Source organism: Ischnura elegans, chromosome 3, assembly GCF_921293095.1.
Source record: "Ischnura elegans chromosome 3, ioIscEleg1.1, whole genome shotgun sequence".
In the NCBI taxonomy this organism is placed as follows: Eukaryota; Metazoa; Arthropoda; class Insecta; order Odonata; family Coenagrionidae; genus Ischnura; species Ischnura elegans.
Window position 1 is genome coordinate 83,986,884 of NC_060248.1, and position 20,817 is coordinate 84,007,700.

Sequence of the window (20,817 nt, forward strand, 5' to 3'; positions counted from 1 at the left end):
TGCTTGAAACAAGATAGTATAGGTTCAGTTAATGAAACAAAGGGTATTAAACTTGAAGTTCATTCTATTAAAACTATGAAAATTACTCTAATGAATTTAGATCATCCATTTTGTTTTTCGGGGCATTACTTGAGATAATACTTTTTAATCGTATCGTGAGAAATACTGTGTGTCTGTCCGAAACAGTACCTGCTTCTTTCCAATTTCTCTTTACTCGCAGCATTACTTCGTCGTATTTGGACCAGCTTTGGTAAAGGGGGTGGGACGTTCATTGTAGAACGAGATTCATTCTACGAGGGACTTTCATTACAACTTCAACTTCAAGGAAAACTAAGCCTCTTCTCAGGGTGTCGAGAGTAAAATAAAACCTTAGAAGTTTAAATACCCCTGGGAGCGTAGTGACCCAGTGTGTAGAGAGTTAGGAAACTGATCGATGAGGCTCAAACTCCGAGTGAAGCCTTAGAAGAACCCGAAAAACATCCTCAATGTGCGAAGCGATCCAAAGAAACAACCTGGACCCTATAAACTGATTGAGAGAAAATACGCATGCCTGTGGCTTGGGGTTTTAGAGATCGTATGGAGTGGTGACTTCAAGGGCTACGTTAATATTAATACGTTTCGACGTTAAAAAGGACCGTCAATATTACTATTCGGTAGTCTCAAATATGCATTACTTTATGTTTATACTTTGAATCGGAGGCAGTTCTATCGAGACACTATTTTTTGTCGTTACTAATACTTACCTGAAGAAGATTACACCGATTGCTAATTATAGCACAGCATTCTTACTATTTGAGGTCCTAGGTGTCTATACTTAATCACAGATAGCTGCAATATATTAAATAATTATTTTTTACCTCCCAATTTTTAACAGCCCACTTTCACTTCGCGTTGTTTTATTTAAACTAGAATTTCTACATTCATCGTCGTCATAGTTTACTATTAGGTTCACCGAATGCCACCTGGAAGCGCTGTTGTCGTAGCATTTCTATGTGCCTACCTTTCCACAATTCGGAATGACTCAGCGGCTTAGTCCTGAATGAACCCTCACCTATGATAACCTAAGTACGAGTTGATTCACTGAGTGAGTTAGTGGAAAATACTCTTCATGGTAAACACCGTCACATTAAAAATACACTGAGAAGCATTGACCAATATTCCAACGCCACCAAAGTGCAAATTTCCCTCATAGTAACATGATGTAATTTACTAAAGAGCGCAAATTCCTCTCGGCAAGTTACCCATCAGCCGAAGATTGGCTGAGATTTACAGACGCGTCTGCCGCAAGCAACTCGATACGACATCGCCATAATCTGCTTCATTTCACGGGGATAATTTTATGTAGGATTGTTACTAGCAGCAGCTTCTAGCAATATTCTGAAAGTGCATGCATTGAAACCAGGAACCGAATAGCATCCATTTAAGCAAACGTTAATACCTCTCCGGCACCCTAGGCGATTATTCTATCTACAGAGTTGAATCCATATGCATGCATGCAACTAGCACATTACCCATTAATTCCACTCCTCATGATATTTCCCAATGAAAACTTGATTATTTCTCTTGTGAGACGGGATTCTTACCTTTAGATCTCTAAGAGCAATGGAACCATTGTAGGCTAGATAAAGCTCTATGAAGACATTGCACATAATATAATATTAATATATTTAATACTCTTTGAACAAATTTTAACATTTAAATATCATAGATACAAAAGCAATTTTGGAGCTTTTGGTGACAAAAGAGGTGACTATTGCCTGAGGGTTCACCTCCAGAAATATTATAATAATACTGTGCATAGTGTTGTATAACAAATACTGTCTTCCATTTGAACATTTGATGCATAACTAATTTACAATAAATATATACTAAAGGAAAAACAATGGCATTGAAATCGAACTAACAAAATTAACAAAGGAATATGACTTGGAAATACTATGAAGTATCCCCTGTAGCATTTTTGCTGATTTAAGTGGCCTGCATAGAAATAGTAACTGCGTAAATAAGTTGTCAACCGCGTACATAACCTGTCACCGGCGTAAATAACTTGTATATAAGTTAATATGATTGCATACTTGAAATTAAAAAGAGGAAAAAACAATAGGTAGCCACCATAAAAACAATCGTTTTTGCATCAAATCATCATGAAAACCTAGTTGAAATGTTGCTGGAAACCATATTTGAAATGAAAAAGAGGAAGAAAAAAATAGGTAGCTGCCATCAAACAGTCCTAAAAACATCCAATCATCATAAAAACCTACCTTGACTTTTTGCGAGTTGGCGTTACGCAACGAGAGATCAAACAGCAAGACAGAATCGACATGCGAGTGATTTAAACGGAAGACTATGGGCAGGAAGAGCATGCGGAGCGGCGGTCGAATTAGCTCCAGCAGGCCGTGCGTCCCACGCCCGGTTTGGTTCCGGCCCCTGGAAAAGGACGGCCCCTCCGGCACGAGTGCCCTTCCCACAATGCACTTGACATCTGCCTCCGATTCGCAGTGAATCCCGTCTCCACACTCATTTCCCTTTCGATTACCGGATCTGCTTGCGGGAATTCGAGTGCGACGCGGGCGGTCAGTCGCCTCTCGACCTATCGGAAGCGTCCGTCACGAGAATGTGGCGGCATAATTGCGTGGCACGGTTAATGTGAGAGCAACACATACCGCCACCTCACCTGGAATTGACATCTGCCCCCCTTCCCTCCGATGTCCACTTGACCGAAACAGCCAAAGCAGAAAATAGAGCGTAGTCACCTTTCCATGCAAAAAGTGTCATTGCCGAGCTAAATCAGATCATCAAGCGCGAAATAGAATAGAACACAAAAACTGTTTTTCATACTATTATTATTTGTGGTTGAGCGTGAAAAATATTGGTATATGTGTTATATGAGCGTGAAAAATATGTGTTAGAAACTCTAAATATATACCTGGTTTAGTTTTAAACAGGAATATTAAGGCGATTTCTAATTCAGCTAAGACATCGAATTGAAAGGCAAAGACGTTGTTCAAGTTAATTGTTCAGTACGGTAGATGGTCGTTTGGCTGCTCAGCTGATCAAAAGAGTGTTTCCACTGAAATAGAAATCGCCATTATCCTCTTGTTTTCAATCAAAGCCCGTATAAATGTAGAATTTTGGACATATGTAGCGTTAAAATTCCAGGGGAATCCTTCTGCCACCCTAAACTAAACATCCTCGATATGCGAGGTGGTTCAGGGAAAGTAGCTGGCCCTCTAACCCTGGATGCGTGAAATTCGCACGGGAATTAGAAGGAATATAGAAGCTAGGGGTAGATTTACGCTTATTTAGCCACCAGTCTCATGGTTGAAGCACTAAGGGAGTAATATTAGAAGGTAAGTGCAAGCAGACCTAATCTGCATGTCAAATCGAAAGGTATTGATTTTACATTAGCAAAATAATTTTATGAAATGTGAATTTTTAAACGGGTGCTCGTGTATAAAGTTTGTCCAAGGAGTTAGGATATGTGAGGACAAAAATAAAAAATGCGGTGTGACTTAAGACGCGATGATTGAAAGCTGGTTTTAAATTCGAGGACAACTGAGAGTTATTCTAAATTAAAACTAATTAAAAGAGATAAAATTCCTTAATGTAGTTACAGGATCCGTAAACGCACCTGGTTAAATAATTTACTGAGAGATTCATTAGGTAATCTTAAAAAGTACATACAGTATTGAGCTCACTAATATCAAGGTGAACAAAGACTAGTGAGGCCACTTATAGGACAGGTTCAAGGATGTTTAGGTTACGATTCAGCTCTTCCTTTAAAACTAAAAAGGGAAAATTCTAGCTTTGACGCTATGACATTCATTAGTCATGACGCGATTTTATGGTTCTCGAGATTAATTCGACTATAGTATTCCAAATTCCATTCCATTCCGAGTTTTGAGTTGGACGTCATGTATCTCCTAATCTCGTCCTTTTCCACTAGCACTAACTCATTTTAGATCTAAATATTGGCACAGCTTGTCTTTAATCTCCAGCTTGGCATATCTATGTATAATTATTCTAAAGAAAATATTTCATTCCTTCGCCCAACCTACCACGAACCTTTTCTTGCATTCTTAATTTATTATAATAATCTATCGATTAATTCCCAATTATCCGCCTATCACTCTCTGTGCATATGTTAAATTCATTCCCTCTTCTCCATTTTCTTCATTATTTTTTCACTTACAAACGCAAAGCTAGAAAACTAACGATGCTACTTGTTACGGATTTGCCAATAAAAAAGGAACATTAAAATACGTATAAAATTTATGTATGAGGGCGAGGCGTTGACAGCCGCTAAGAAGTCAGGAGTTGGAGTATTCGAAAGGTGATGTTACGGAAGAATGGAGAAGTAAAAATAAACAGAACGGGTAATGAATGGGAAATTTCAAAGAAAAGGATGGGAAAAATTAGTTGGCCACATCATGACAAATATTAGCTTGGTCAAGACAATTGTCGAAGGGCAGGTGGATGTGGAGAAGGGTAATGGATGGCCCCGAATTTGTTGCATAGGACAGGATATGATGGATGTAAAAGAGAAGAAAGATGTCATTATGAAAAACCTTGCAGATAGGAGGGCTGCGCCAAACCAATCTAACGATTCAGGGTGAAGCAAAAACCCAGTAGTGTTCCACAACTTTTATTTACTGTAAGATTTATTTACTGTACAGTTTTGATAGTGTTTTCCTTGATAATGACGCTATAGCCGTCGGAACTAGTCGACAGAAAATAAAAGTTTGTGGAACAGTACTAGGTTTTTGCTTAACCATGAATATCTCATCGTTACTCCAAGTCACGCCAAAATCATTTGATTTCACTCTAACGATTTTTGACTCCCGATGATGCTGATGCTAAAATTTCACCATGGGAAGCCATTTAAGAGGATATAAAGTTATCAGCAGCGGAAGGCTTTCAGAAAATAGAGCCATCATCCTCGATCGTCGGAGAGAATTCCCGTGCTACCTCACGCGAGAGCCGTAGCCATAGGAACAATGGCGGGGAGCAGTCAACCAATCACGCCATTGAATTAATCATGAACACGACTGTGCGGCGGCGTCGTCCACTCTGGATGGAAATGTTGATAGGAGAGATAGAAGCGTCAGCCGATTTGCTGAGATCCCCGCCGCCGATGCCATAATGTTTTCGCGGTCCCGCGTGGGGATGCGAATCCTGCTGTCTGATTTCGACTGCACGTCGCTGATCCCATTACACTCCATGCCCCCCGGGGAACAATAAAGCCCCGAATCGGAACTTGAAACCGTAAATTGCGACTCCAATTTCTCCTGTGTGCCCTGCATTAGAGTTCACCTGGATCCCGCACGGGAGAGGTTAGCATCCGAAAGGTTATCCCCAAGTGCATCTTCTCTCCGGAGACGGATTCGCCGAATCGGTAGCGGTATAAAAACATGATGAAGAGAGATGAACGGAAAAAAAAATTGAAAAAAAAGAGAGAAACGATTCTGATGAGTGCGCAGCTTTACGTGCACTTTTGTTCCCCATACCGACTCGGAAAGATGGAGGAAAATAGGGAGAGCAGGCTGAGAATGAAACGATTTGTACTGGAAAAGAAGAAATATGGGCATTATTATCACGCAAATGGATGGAAAAATAAAACTTCCCGGCAATAAATGGTGGATAGTGGAGGTTTCCACATTAATCTCTATTATGGGCTTGACTTTAAAAAAATGAAATCGTTTACCCTTTTTCTCTCCCTATCGATTCCCGTACATTAATACAAATGCTCGCAATTATCCCGGAAATTTATATCGTAGCATTAATTTCTCCATTTATTGAGAGAAATATCACGCGAAACGATTACCGCTCAAATAGAACAAACTTCCAGCATACTAGGGAGTTTAAATTTATCCATAACTTTAATTTTAATGCATGAGGTAAAAATTTTCCATATCGTTTAATAGCATCACAACTCTGGATCATTTGAATTTTAAAATAAGTCAAAACGCGGGCACGGTTAAACTAAACAAAAAGTGAAGTCCATATTTTTCCTGAAGCCCTTACCACAAACGTGGTTCATTAAAAATGCGTCCTTAAACATTTTAATTTGATTAACCAATCAATGCGCTATTATCGTGTTTAGGAGCAATTTATCACAAAAAATTAATTAACACTTCTATTATTGCTCTTATATTATCACCTGAGGCAAAATATAATCTTCTATACTTTTGAAGACTCAAAAATACTATAAGTATCCGGTATTCAAATGCATATTACTTCACCAAAACCGATATCTTTAGAGTTGCTGAATTATATTAATTTTAAAATAGTTTCCTAAAAATAATGAAGCGCTTTGTAGAGTATTTTATCCAAAAATTCATTTATTTTTCCTCATTCTATGATCATTCATAATGATTTGCATTCAAGTGAAATAAATCTTTAATTATTTAATAAAAATACATATTCACAACGATAAATTCAAGGAGCGGTGGAACACAAATCCAAAACTTAAAATCCAAATTCAGATTTAAAAAAAAACCGATAGCATCCTTTTTTAAATACCAGCCAACTCTCAAACTCCGTACATTTTCAACAAATGAAAATAATGGGATAGAACTTCTTCATTTTATTTTCCGCTTGGTTGTTTGGTAATAAATGCAATTGGAAAATGCATTACGAGTGTTTGCTAAGGTATTTCACTATAATTTAGTTTAATTACTTGTTTCACGTTTACTACTGAACGGATTCTCAGGAACTGTCCGTAAAAAAGATGCGGGTAAGTATGAATAGCGATTTCTCGAAGTCTAAATCAACGAGCCAGGATTCTATTAATTAACGGTGGGATTTGTAAAGAGCGGTCTCAAAAGTTTCTTACAACTCCAGGAATCTGGAGCATGTGAACTCAGCATCATTACGGGAACAATAGCAACGAAAATCTTTTCTAAGAAATAATTCGATCCATACTTTGGATGCATGAGGAAAAATGAACCTAAAATTCCTCATTTGGCCTAGCAGTGTGAGAAAAAATCATTAATAAAGAATAAGCACAAATCCCTATTAACCGTATTTCAGTAGCGGTTGGATAACCCTTCTCACTTCCGCATTCCATTGGAGTCAGAATATGAGGAAGCAATTCTTTCTCTTTTACTGCCTACAATTCTGTGAGTCTATCATAAATCAAGTAGAGAAATATTTTTAAACGCTCTGCGAAACCCACGATCGCTGCAATCCTTTACACTAATGTTTTCTACTTACAAGATAAAGCACAATAACATTTGCATGAAAAAGTGTGGTAAAAATAGAACTTGTATAATTCAAAGCAATCAACACACTGGTTGATAGTGAATGCGAGGAATTCTCTTAACATGCCGATTTTTCATCGCATTTGGTTTATTTCCTCATATTCCATTGCATTAAACCCAAGATAAAATCTTCATTTTTATGTATAAAGGAGAAGAAATAAATTAAGGGTCCCTTTTTCCTACACGATGTTTTAAAATGTTAACCTTTCGATGTAACTTTTTTCCACTTAATTGTATTTCGTTTAATTGTACAGGCTTGGAATAAATCTTTGTATTGTAAATGAGGTTATAAAGCTTAATTAAAATTCTGCCCATTTTTCCGCATCACTAAGTTAGGGCCAAAGCAATTTTGGAGAGTTGAAATATACAATTAACAAGATATTCTTGGGTTAATGTATCCGGAATCAAATATCGCGTAAGTTTTTCTGTGAATTATTACGTTCATTCCGAAAGCAATGCATTGTGAACATTATCAGGTGCTCAGTGAAATTAGGAATTAGGTTTCATACATAATTCACAATACTGCAAAAGTTTTTAATGCTGATATAACAATCGCAAGGCATACATTAATCTGCATAAGTTAAAACTCACTTGAAGTTATGATAATCCACAAATTACATTATGACTTTTGATATTCTTTATTGAAAAGAAGAAAACAACAATGTCCTACTTCCCGGAACAATATCTATATTAGACGTTCTAAGCACTGTATTGGATATACAATTTTAATTACCTTAAGAACCTAAATAATGAATGAATTGCTTCTCTACACAATATTTTCTCCCAAAACTTAGATTTGCAAGGAGGAAAATCAATTCATACCTCCTAAATCGTAAATTTACACTGTCTAGCTCAACCAGCTCATTTGGAAAATCGAACTAAATGTAATATTTTTCTATGAAAGAGAAAAAGCTAAGAATAACTTGAAAAGTATCAACGGGGTTTTACAACTGTACCTCTTGGGAAACACGGAGTACAATGAATCTCGAAAAAGAAAAACTATTTTTGGGGTTAAGATTTGTGTTGCACTCTATGAAAAAAAATTCTTCAGTTTATTCTAACAATTATCAAGGAACTGCAAGGAAACAAACGGCAAAACTATTTATACTGCTTTGTCCAAAGCATGAGCAGGTCCCACAAAAACGTGAATGTTCTGAATATTACCCTGTTAAATAGTTGAAATATTTCAACAATCGCAACTGAAAATTTTCAAAAATCATTAAATCGATTCTAGTCAAATTTCGAAAGTTTTTATAGCTATCGATGGTTACTTCTATATTTCTTTGGATATAATACAATGAAGATTTAGTTAACATACAGCCAAATCGTACCCACTACAAGTATAGTTGTTGTAGACAAGTATAGCTTTTAAGTAATGCAATTTGTTTTGTAGTTGTGAGAATTAGGTTATGCGCTGTCAGCATAGATCTAATTATACAACTTTGAAACATAACGCTAAAGCAATTGTTGTTTGAATTCGATTATCGCGGAGACCGCTCCACTTCATTCCGCTGAAAATGTCATGCGCCAACAGGGTTAGGTTCTTGGAACCCTTACACGTCCCTTGTTTGGGGGTATCTGCCGAGGACACCCCTATTGCAAGGCCGCGGGTGAATCACCTCATTAAATCGCAAGGGTCGAGCGTATTCGGTTGCCCTCTGCGCCGTACACTGTCGCTCCAATTAAAACGCAATCCATGCTCACTCCGGTGTCGCACTCATCCAGATTAATGAGCTACCCCAGGGTTTAAAGAGAGAGGAGAGACAGGAATATAATAACACGACTGCGAAATAATAAAAAGTGTGTGCGTTGATGAAAAACAGAGTCGGTGTTATCCCTAATGCAATCCCATAATTATGCTCAAATTAATTTATGCATATTAATTCATGGTTAACTCCGCTCCTATTGGGCAAACACTAATTAAAATCGCCGAGAAGTAAAAAATGTCAATAGTTTCATGTAAAATAGGTATCGTCATGATATCTTACGATTGTCTGAAAAAATGCTGTCAATAATGAATCTACTCCTAGCACAACTAAAGCATAAAAATAATTATTTTGTTAAGTTTGTGCTCAACGTTTTTAATGCAGATACTATAATCGTGTAGCAAATATTAATCCACATAAGTTAATCAAACTCACTCAGAGTTACGAATATCTCAATAATTGTCGTTTTGTAATTTTACTGTTGACGTAAAAGAATATTATCATTAGGATGAAAGGAAGTTGTGAGGATACTTGTGTATGACCGCAATATTTGTATTTAATTGGTAACTCTACCGCTAACATTGGGCACTAGCTTTACAAAATAATGATGTTTATACATTAGTTGTCTCGTGAGAAGAGAAAAATAGGCATAACGCAAGATCACAAGGATCAAAATATTAAAAATTTTCACTCTAGCTACCAAAGGAAACTATTGGAGCAACTATTTAACAATAGCGGAGCTATCAGCATGTCCATAGAAATAGAGCACTTGGGAAAATCCTTGACAGCATGCCATAATAGACAGTAATAAAGATATTATCAAATTATTTTTTCAATTTGCACATAAGTGGCTAACACTGTTTAAAGTTATTAACCATAACAATTAATTATGTCTAATACATTTTATTGCCACCGGCGGGGCTCTCGATTCAGTTACGTGTCATACCACAGGATACCATTTGGATGTTTTTTTGGCTTGAAATAAAAACAGCGGTGATATTTCATACATTCTCCGCTAAGCAGTCCTCCTTTTACCAATGCAACTTATCAACGGCATATTTTGTCAAGAATAAGTTATCATTTCCCTTCCAATAACAGTTTACAGAGAGATTTTGCGTGTAAATGGATCCTTGCCCTTCGTGAAGCCTTCAGATGTCACAAAGCTGCTATTAAAAAATTCAATCCGCCTGATGGGAAACGTTTACCCAAGAACTTTTCAATGACTTGACAAAGGAGAAAATCCGATGCAATAGTGACCATAAAAGAGGATTCTGCTCGTGTTCTCGTTTCCTGTCTGCAACGTGTCACTCGCCATCCGGAAACTTGCAATCTGGACCCCATGTTGCCTCTGATATTCATCAAGGCCCCGGAGAGCATTCCGTCCTCAATCCAGGGCTGTGACATGGTCATTAATCTCGCACAAAACTTGCCCTATCCCACCTGGCTGGGAAATCTCCAGCCTTCTCCGATGACAGGGATGCATTTCCCGAAAGAACCCGTGCAGAGCGACGTCACATGAACAAAAGCAGAGCTCCGGGATAATATTCCTCTTTCCACGAACTCACAGTTCACCTGCAGGAAAGTTCTCCCCTTTCATTTTGCTCCCACGTATCCTAGGATCCAATTTATTATCTTCACTTAGAGTAAAAGCTTGAATACCTCTCAAAGCGTGTTTTCGCACTATCTGGTCTCAGTGTGAATCCAAAGTGGAGCAACCACTCTCGAAGAGTCGATTCATTCATCTTCTTTTCCTAGGGTATCAAATGAGTCGGTGTTTTTGGTACGCTGGCAGAGCGGATAAAACGGCTGACGAGGTTCTTTTTATGTATGAAGGGCGGCGATGCCATGTCACTGTCGCGTCCTACCGGCTCGACAAGCTAAGGCCAGGAACCCGACTCAGTGAAATCCAACCTAACAGTTTGCTTCGTCTAGCCTTTCACCCGTCTAAATCCCCCCTCCCCTTAATAGACTTTCGTTATGACTGAACTCAAAGCGAATACCTTTCGCGCATCACGTTGAATTTTTTTCGTAGATAATGCCCACTGGTCCCAAGAAAGAAAATAAGTATTATTATACTATCCATTATGTGGATAGTTCCGTGCTTAAATTTTTAATCTATTGCTTTTTTGCTCATAATGCACTATCAGCAGCACCTCAATCGAAACATCCATTCGCAGATTATTTGAAAGTAGTAAGGTGGCATTTTTACGGTTGATTTTTAAAATACTATTTTGGTAATTTTTTGCAGTTTCTTTACATAAAATACTTATGAAAACTATCGAGTCGTGAAATAATACGAGTTTCCGAAAAAACCTTGGCCCAAACTTAACGTACACATAAGTCAAATTCAATTTACAACAAGTGCCGAAAAGTAATGCTCGGAAAATCCTCTTGGATCTTACAACATTTTAATAACGAGTTTTGCAACAACTTATTAGTTTGTGTTTAACCCTTTCAAAACCAGAGCTGCTCCGGGAGAAATTAAAAATTTTAAAAATTTTTAAATTTTTACTCAACCCTAATTATTGTGGCGGCAACATATTTTGCCATTAAGCCTCACAGCACGAAAGAACGCGTATTTTAAACTTTTCCTGAAGAGAGCAGAAAATGCATACAATTTTGATGTTACTTGGAAGCAACATTGATATATAACGGGTTGAATAAACACACTAAAAAAATATTATGCATCAATCCCATCTCTTGAGGTTCCCCATGCGTCAAGGATTTTAAGAAGCCTTCGGTCAATTGATATTTTTTTACAATAGAAATCAGGGAACTAGGCTTAAAGAGTTTTTTGTTACCCATATGGGCCAGAAATCTGTGAGAAATGAGGTGATTGAGAGCCAGTTTCAGTGAGCCAGAATGTATCTAAAAAGCCAATCATTCTGGTGCCCAACTCCATAAGAATCTTTACTCACGCGTTCCGCTTTTCAGTGGCCGGTCTGAGGCGGCGTCACTCGATTCCGGACCAACCTCCTCGTCTTCCTCTTCCTCCTCATCCTCCTCCTCGATGTATCTCTTAATCACCACCTCACCGTTTCTTTCCACGCGTCCCTTCGTCTTGAAAGTACTCCTCCTCCTTATTCCCTGGCACATTTTGTTCACTACAAGACTCCCTCTCATCTTGTGCCCTTACACTATGAAAACAGATGTACAATCAAACACTCAGCGAGAGACAAAATGCCGACATAGGTTCCGCAAACTCTTTCGGTGGTGACCGACCTCCAATTAACAGTAGCGCTACATCCGGAGTTCACATCCTACACGATACTTGCCTCAGTTAGTAGGGACGTCTTAGTCAAGTAAACTTTATGGCAAGCAAGACGATATCCATGAAAGAGGATTTTCAGCAGTTCTTTAGTTTATATATACACATGCAACACTTTCCTGTCCTCAATACTTGCATCAGTTGATAGGGACATCAAGTAAATTTGATGAAAGGTACCAGGATATCATTGAAAGAGGAATTTGAGGGACTAGAAGATCATTAAGCTTCTCTTATGTCTGTCGAGGAATCATAGAAATTTTGTGCATTTGCTTCCTTCACAAAGATTCTTTTAAATAAGAGGTCGGTGATAAGCTGGCCTAATCCTAAGCTTAAAAAGTATGCAGTTTTGACTGCATAACTAACTAAAACATTGTGTTCGGTTTACTTCTTCTTTTGCAAGCTAATTGACTCTTGACCACAACATATAAGATAATAAAGTCTATGAGAACCAATTCCATCATGACTACTCGGCACGTAAGAAAGGCATGAACAATGTTATCACCTTATGGCACTCCCCAATTGGAAATTGCGAAGGAACTTGTCTAATATAGAGCCTATCTCTAGCTTTTGTGATAGAAAATAATTTCTCTACCAAAAGCTTTTCCTTTTTCCATCTTAAAACTTTTCCGGAGCACAATTATCGGAGCGGTGAATAAGAGCTCTTTTGGTGGTGACCAACTTCCAAACAACGGTAAAGCTCCATTCGGAGTCCACTTTCAACACTCTCCTTCCCTCAAAACTTGCTTCAACTAGTAGGAACGTCCTTATCAAGTGAATTTAACGGTATGTACGAAGGTATCCATGAAAGAGGATTTTCAGCAATTCTATAGTTCATAGATTGTAAAAAAAACTAGAGGCATTAAGATGTGTAGAACAAATGTCCATTCCGTAATGACATTGAATTATTTTAGAAATACCCTTACTAATACCACGTGAATTTCATAGGGATAGACACAAGTAATTCAGTGGCCCTACGTATAACTTCTTCCATATTTAATGCCGATGTTGACGCATAACAAGATAAATAAGCATTTGACTGGCTCTGACGTTCAAAAGACATGTCTTGATCACAATGTTTCTGCACAACCGTTACGATTAAAATAACTATAAAGAAAGTTTAAATACCCGCACGCCATCTCAATAATCCCCATCTAATAAACTATTCGCATTGAAGCTAAACGAATACATAATCATTGATGACAAACCTATCCCGATGTTCTCATATGAACCACTCTCTACCTTGAAATCAGCACTGAGGATAAATTGAGATACAACACTTCCTGAGACAAATCACAACCTGAAAAAGTGCGTAGACATCAGAGAATAAAAGTAACATCTCATTGACCAGTCAAAAACTGCTTGAAAATCCGGGGGAAACAGCAGGAATTACTCCATCAAAGAAAGATGAACCTTGCGGTAATAACAAAGCTGTCATCCACCTTGTGCATTCCAGTTTGACAAGGAGCGGCGAAGGGCGTAAATCGGATCCCATCACTTCACCAATCAAAACCTGGGAGAAACGAGAGACGAGTCCAGGAGAAGGATTAACACCTTGCGGACTGTCCGCCCAGCCTCCGGAGGAGGACGTGTAAAAGCCGAATGCAATCCGACTTTACGGAGTTACCGCCTTCACTGAAGACACAGATTAGCAGGGGGACACGGAGAGAAACGTTGATGCCAAAGCTCGGAGAGTTACGACTTGGGGTGCAGGACGTAAAGTAATCCCACGTCCTCGATTGGAGGTGACCACGGTGGCACAAAAGTAACCTCTAAAGTGGCGAAATAAAATCGGGTCTTGGAGTCATAGGGATTATTTACATCGCCTATATCTCCATGGAAGAATGAGCTTCCACTAAATACAAATTAATTTAAAATCCGTGGGCAGCAGCAGGAACAACTCCATCGAAGAAACATAAGTCTCACGGCAAAAACTAAACTGTTCCAGCGCAATCACTTGCACTTTCCACTTTGACAAGGAGTAGTGGGAGTAAATCGGATACTATCACTTCACCAATCATATCCTGGGAGAAACGAGAGACGATTCCAACAGAAGGATTAACGTCTTGCGGTCCGACCTTCGGAGGAAGAATTGCAAAGCCCGAATGCAATCTGACTTTGCGGAGTCACCCGCCTTCGCTGAAGAGACGGATTAACAGGGTGACACGGAGAAAAACTTTAATGCCAAAGCTCCGAGAATTACGGCTCGGCGTGCTGGACGTAAAGTAATCCCGTGTCCTCGATCGGAGGTGACCACGGTGGCACTAAAATGACCTCGGTGGGTCGGCGTCACATCATTGCACTCCCACTCCTCCTGCCTTCCCCGACCCTTGAAGTCTCCTCTCTCCACGTTTCGGGAGGTCATCGAGACGAGATATCAAGGTCTCTCTCTCCCTCTGTTCTCTCTCTCCGCAAAAGCCCCTTCATCTTTTTCGAAAAAGTCCTTTCCCACTCTCGACCGTATTCGTGTTCTCTGTTCTCACTTACCTCGACCACTCTTCTTGTACGCCGCGGCGAGGAGACCTCTCGTCCGTCCTCCTCCTGCTCCAACCTCCACCAACCACCCTGTTACTCCTCCCTCACCACCCTCTCTTTCTCAGAGCCCCTTGTTTTTTCGTAAAATTCAGCCACCTCTCCGAAACTCCTCCATTCTCTCCATCTCCGACCAGACTCCCCTTCCTCACCCTTCACTCCCGCATCGTGCCCACTCGTTTTGTTCGTTCTCCCTTCCCCTGGTAACTTTTTCGATATGCCCCGAATAAAAAGTACTCCTCCCGACGACTCGTTTCTTGAACGTTCACCCTAATACATCCGGACTCATTTCACAGATGATGGATTGTATTACTTGCGCGAGAGGATTTCCTTGATTTGTCGGGACTCGCCTGTTCGTAAATGGGGATTTTTTTCTAATTTATCAATTTCGAAATAATGATTTTGCTTTGGTAATTAGCCACTATTAAAAAGAATACTGTTTTAGGTGAAACAGAATTGGTATTAGATAAATCGGTACGATGAATTTAGTGGCGTAGGTAACTAAGAAGACTATTTCATTGGTATGAGCGCGAGATGAGGACTAAGTAGTGGACTCTCACATGAAGGCATTAGGCTCTGAGGAGGAACGAAGAAAGGTGATGGGACTGTAGATTCGAACATACTTAAGTTGTATTATAAACACAAGGACTGAGTGAGAGGAATACGGAGGACAAGATAGTGTGAAAATTCGGAAATTGTAATAACAAAAGCAATAATGAAAATCTACTGAACCCATCATACTAAGCAGCTTATTGGTTTATTTTTTTCCCTATTACACGAATTTAAACCTTTTTGAAGCCTAACTATCACCTTGGAGAGAGCTTACCCCACAGGCAAATGAGCATGAGTTAGTACACTGAATTATCTTATATCCTGTAGGTTTTCATAATGCTGAAAAGAATTACATAATCGAAATGAATTCATATAATACCTACCATCATGAAAACTGCAACTTTTTTCACTGCCAAAAATGAAGGAGAAGGGAAAGTAAGCGAAAAAACTAAAAGCTATCATTATTCTCTCTCTAAATTCTCATTCAGAGTATTCAGCTTGCCATTTACTAGCATAGCTATTAGCCGAGCTGCCATAAACAGATAACTTTGACTCGCTTTTCAGGAATGGTTGTCAGAAGAAGTAGATGCTGTTAACATAGTTGATAGCACTGTTTTCCTCGGCGAAAAATTACTTAAGAAATTAATCAATCTCCTACTTGCAAAATTTTAATTTTTATGCGGAAAAATTGATAAATAGAGACGAGAGAGAAAGGAAGACTATTTACGTATGAACGACGGTAATAACATGTTAATTAAATAGAAAAAGAGAAATCATCTGGCCTCGATAAACCGGTGCACGGGAATTTTGATGTTTCCTATGAATGAGACGTATGCATGCAGTGTGACTGCGTGACAAAGTGTCAGTGGGATGACTTCTTTATTTCTTTGTCGGGAAACTCGGAGGAAAAGCAAGCCGCAACATTATACCGCTGGGCTCTGTACACACAGCGCAAGAGAATTTTATTTCTTACGACGCTTCTATGATACTCAGATTTAAGGGTAAATTAAATAGTTAAAACACTGAGAATAATATGGACAATTCAGTGCTCATTGTGTGTATAACTAAATTAATTTGAACTCCATGCAATACAAGAACAAGGATAATATTTGAAATTGTTTCGTTGGTGAATTAATCATGGCTAATTACGGGGCATGATTAATTATTTAATGGTTCCCTCTTGCTAATTAGCCGGCCTTCATTATCAGAAAATCAACTGATCAAGAAAAGTGGCGAGTTAGCTTAGTTAAGGGTTAAGATTCCGAAATCAAATCATAGACTTGGCTGACTCGAGATACCGTTTTTAATTAGTGCCGGCCCACTCCAGCAAGAGATAGAGAGAGGAACCAACCGACCGAGCTAAACCTTTAGGACTCGTCATCTGCACTCCTACACAGCCAAACCACCCCACCCTATACTAGAAAAAAATCTCCATTCCACTTCCCCCCACACCTTTTTTCTTCACGCAATCTCCCCACTTATCTCTGTCCCAAAAAAGTCGACTTTCTACGCGGTGCGTCATTAAATTTGGTTCTCCTTCCTCGAGAAATTGCTAAAATTAAAACTGTCAAGTGGAGAATGAACGAAGGTTGAGGTATTGACACAGCAGATTTGCCTGACAAAAGTCAAAAATTAGGAAAAAAAATTATTAGGATGAAACAGAGAGGTAGGAAAGCACTCAAGACATTATTTTGAGGCAAGGCTATTTTTTATACCTATGAGAAGCGATTATAAAAATGAGGGAAAATAACTTTATGAAGTGCAGCCTCCTTTCTTGACTTGAAGATTTTTCGTATTTCACACCGGGTATGATTCTCCATCTCTCCTTCCAGCGTTTTAATGAGCGACACACCCATCTTCTTCACGGATTCAGGAATCCTATGCCATTCTAATCCTTCATCAGATTTACCAGTTAGTTCTTGAAACGTTGGAAGGAAATATGGAGAATCTTACCCATCGTGAAACCCGAGAAATCTAGGCAGCCGTTTTTTGCCAGGTTAGAAAACCTGATATTACATTACCTCCTTTCTTCTTTTCTTAAGAACTTGTCGACGTTATATAACTAGTGAGTGGCATCAAAGTATTTAACTTTCTATCGCGCTGCACAGTCATTCAGAGGTACTTATATTGCTTTATACTATGTAGCAGGACAATATGCCATTTCAATCCCCATTTGGATTTATTGTGAACTGGTTTAGGTTATATATGTGGACCAGTGTTTAACCTATTTTGGGATTGATGCTCTCTATCATTAGAAAAAAAGTTAGAATTTACATGCTCTCCTATTCAAGAATCAGTGCTCGCAATTCTTTTTCTGTCGTCCATCGCAAAGGCAGCAAGTAGAATCGCCGCGTAAAGGGGTTCGCTAACAGTCAACGCCACTCGTATTGCGAGTCTTGCGTCATCCTCATCACAGGGGCAGCTCCTTCTAGCGCTTGGCCCACAAATGATGTTTTCAGAGGGGTGGATGAGTTTTCAAGCGGACTCCACGCGGTCTCTGGCGAAACTAACCTCTTCAAGGCTCCCTTCACTGAGACGCCTTTCATCTGACGTCGTGCAACAATTCTAGTCAGAGCCCTTCAACCTCCCTCTTGGCTCTCCCAGGGGCGAGAAAGACGGGTGGTGGTGTCTAAAGAGGGCAGGGTCACCGTGTGGACTCAAGACACGGCGCGGCGACTCTCTCTTCAGCACGACCTCCCTCATAATGTATTTTAGAGCAAAATACATCCTAGTTTCCGCCTGAAGCACGCGTTAGAATTCACAAGGAAACGTTTGGCAATGCGTTGGCCGATGCTCCTATACCATCAAGCTCTTATTATTGTTACCCATAAGGCGAGCAGTTAGCGATGAAAATCAACAGATAAATTATAAAGTAAGAAATTTGGATTAATAGATGAAATAAAATTAAGCAGCAGAGACCCTGCGATGGATTTTCTCAAAAATGTCACCGATATTGTTTATTGTTATAATATATCTGCGTAAAATTTTCATCAATACTTGTAATTGCATTAGGTCAACTCAGATGAAATGCTATACCAGATAAGGACTAATTTTGAAAATTATAGTCCACTATGAGCTGTAAAAAGAAGCACATAAATTACAATCCGCATTCCATCTTCAGACTATTGAGTTCCCACCGAAAATTTTCAATAAACTATGAGTAAAATTTTCAATTAACTTATGTGTTTCCTTTTGAAGAATTTATTGAAAAATCATCAATCTATCTTATCTATCACTTCATACTCTGCCACTTTTTGTAACTTACGTAATTTTAAAAAGTTATCTGCAAACTAACGGAAAATATTACACATTAGAACTGCAATACACTCTTACTAAACAAACTGCCGCATTAGTCTGCACGGGAAACGTGGAGAAAATTCTTAGCCGTCGCCTTGATCACGGATGCTACGGGAAGGAGTTTTTTTATTCTTTTTAAATAAAATAAACTCCTTCCCGCATTAATTAAATATAATTATTTTTTCTTCTTTTCGTAACTACCACAAAAAATTTATCAGAGCGACATTCTTAGTAAATCTCATCATAGTAAAGCTTATCCATGGTCTCCATGCATGGTGACTACTCGACAGGAGAAGATTGAGCAAGCCGTTATATTTTTTGACTCATTGTCTTTTCTAAAGGATAATTACAAAATGTTACCATGCCTTCGATAAAAATACGTATTTTGCACATGCAATGCATGAAACGCCATGTAAAACACTTTTAATGTATTTAGTGTTTCACCCTCAACATTATATCACAATAAAATAGCATTGTGTATGTTTTAAAGCTACTTTAAAGTACCTAGCAATAAAACCTTTATGTAATAATAATACCTTCATCACATCACCTGATCAACACATTTGCAGAAGTAAATTTTTATTTAATTAAATGTGAACAAATAATAGATACTGACGCACTCAAAGGCTAAGAAAAATCTCTGGGAAATCACTGCGGACGGCAAGTCCAAAAACCGGACTGTTAACATTTAATTACTTTATTTTGATTTACGTGTCAAAGAGGCACCCTATTTTCGCACAGGGGTGTCTACGCCCGTAGGTACGAAAGGATATTTGCATTGGGTCGCATGTAACTGATAAGCGACACTACCATATTGTACATTTACGTAAGTTACCTAAATTAAACTCAGGCTCAGGCAAGGAGTCCAATACAATTGGACTCCTGAATCCCTGAAGACGATGGGCGAGTTGCTCATCGAAACGTTGGAAGGAGAAATGGAGGACCTGACCCGGTGTGAAACCCGAGAAAACTTCACTGTAATTGTTCGCCGGGAAAAAACCAAAAATTATATTATGAGATGATCGTTTGCCTGTCAGACACTTGTGCCCCCCCCCCCCCCCATAAAAAATCCTTTATCCGTCCCTGTCATATGCCACTTCTTATATAACTTATATCTCTTAGAGAGTATGCGAGGAATCAATCTCTCTTACCCGTTGGAGAACCCGTGAAGCTACCATGAGCATCATCAGATTAAACGCCTGATCCTTCACTTTTAGGGAGGAATTGAATGATCGGCAAGTAAAATTTTACGGTTTCATTCGGAGTGATGGGAGTTTGAAACTACTCACGTGATGACCTGTAGAGCGAACTCGTGGACTCGCACCAATCGCCTTCGTCCTCGTCATCGTCCTCCTCCTCCTCCCCCTTCCCCTCTGTCCTCCTCCCCTCCGCCTCCCCCAACTCCTCCTCCTCTTCTTCCTCCACCACCGCGCCTTCTTCCTCTTCCTCCTCCTCCTCTTCGATGTACTCTTTCAACACGGCTGCGGCCTTTTTCCGCTCCCACTTGAACCTCGGCCCCAACGTGCTCTTCCTTCTTATGCCACCGCATATTTTGCGACCCACCAAACTCCCCCGCATCTTTGCCGACACGAAACTCGGTCTTCACAACAGGCCTTCAAGCAACCAACTTCTTCTTCTTCTCTCCAGATAACTTATAGCCCGTTGTAGTTATGGAGGAACTTGGCCCATAATGTAGGTGTTTAATCTATTAACTGATTGAGCTCGAATGCTGAAGTTTATGAAGTTCTTCCTGTAAAATTGAGTACAAACAAGAATTAATGAAGTAATAATCAATAAAATGGAAAATAAAATGAATAACCACAGTGCAAATAATTTTACTATATCACTTAGCAGGGAGGTATACTAGAAGAAGTCAAGGCTACATAATGATTGGTAAATTCAATTCACCAAATTTGGGAACCGACATTTTTGATGGGGCTACTTGTGAAATGGTACACTGGACGATAAAGGTTTTCAAAAACCCGTTAGGTTTCAGGGCAGAATTGAAAAAGGAGTCATCTGCTGGGACCCAGTATAGAGGACGAAGTATTGTATATAGTGCACCAAAATTAATCTCATACCTTGACTGTTAGATTGGAGTCCATTCCTTGATATATCGAAACTATTTCCAGGGGAATCAATATTATCAACGTTCTGAGGGCTGATTAAACTTTTTCAAATTATCTCAGAGCAGTCAATAACA

The 20,817-nt window shown here is 39.1% G+C and overlaps 1 protein-coding gene across 2 annotated transcripts in view; it reads right to left on the reverse strand.

Moving 5' to 3' along the window:
* The window catches only part of LOC124156087 (ras-like protein family member 10B), a 147,927-nt gene extending 127,965 nt beyond the window's left edge, over nt 1-19,962 (reverse strand). The window contains exon 1 of one of the 2 annotated variants that reach the window (XM_046530404.1): nt 19,904-19,962. Coding sequence is in view for 1 of the 2 variants with exons in the window: in XM_046530403.1 (XP_046386359.1) it covers nt 11,887-12,091 (205 nt within the window). In the remaining variant the exon portion in view is untranslated. Of the gene's footprint in view, nt 1-11,886; nt 14,474-19,903 lie in introns of those variants that run through there. The other variant, XM_046530403.1, reaches the window with a different exon arrangement.
* Nucleotides 19,963-20,817: the final 855 nt, after the last annotated feature.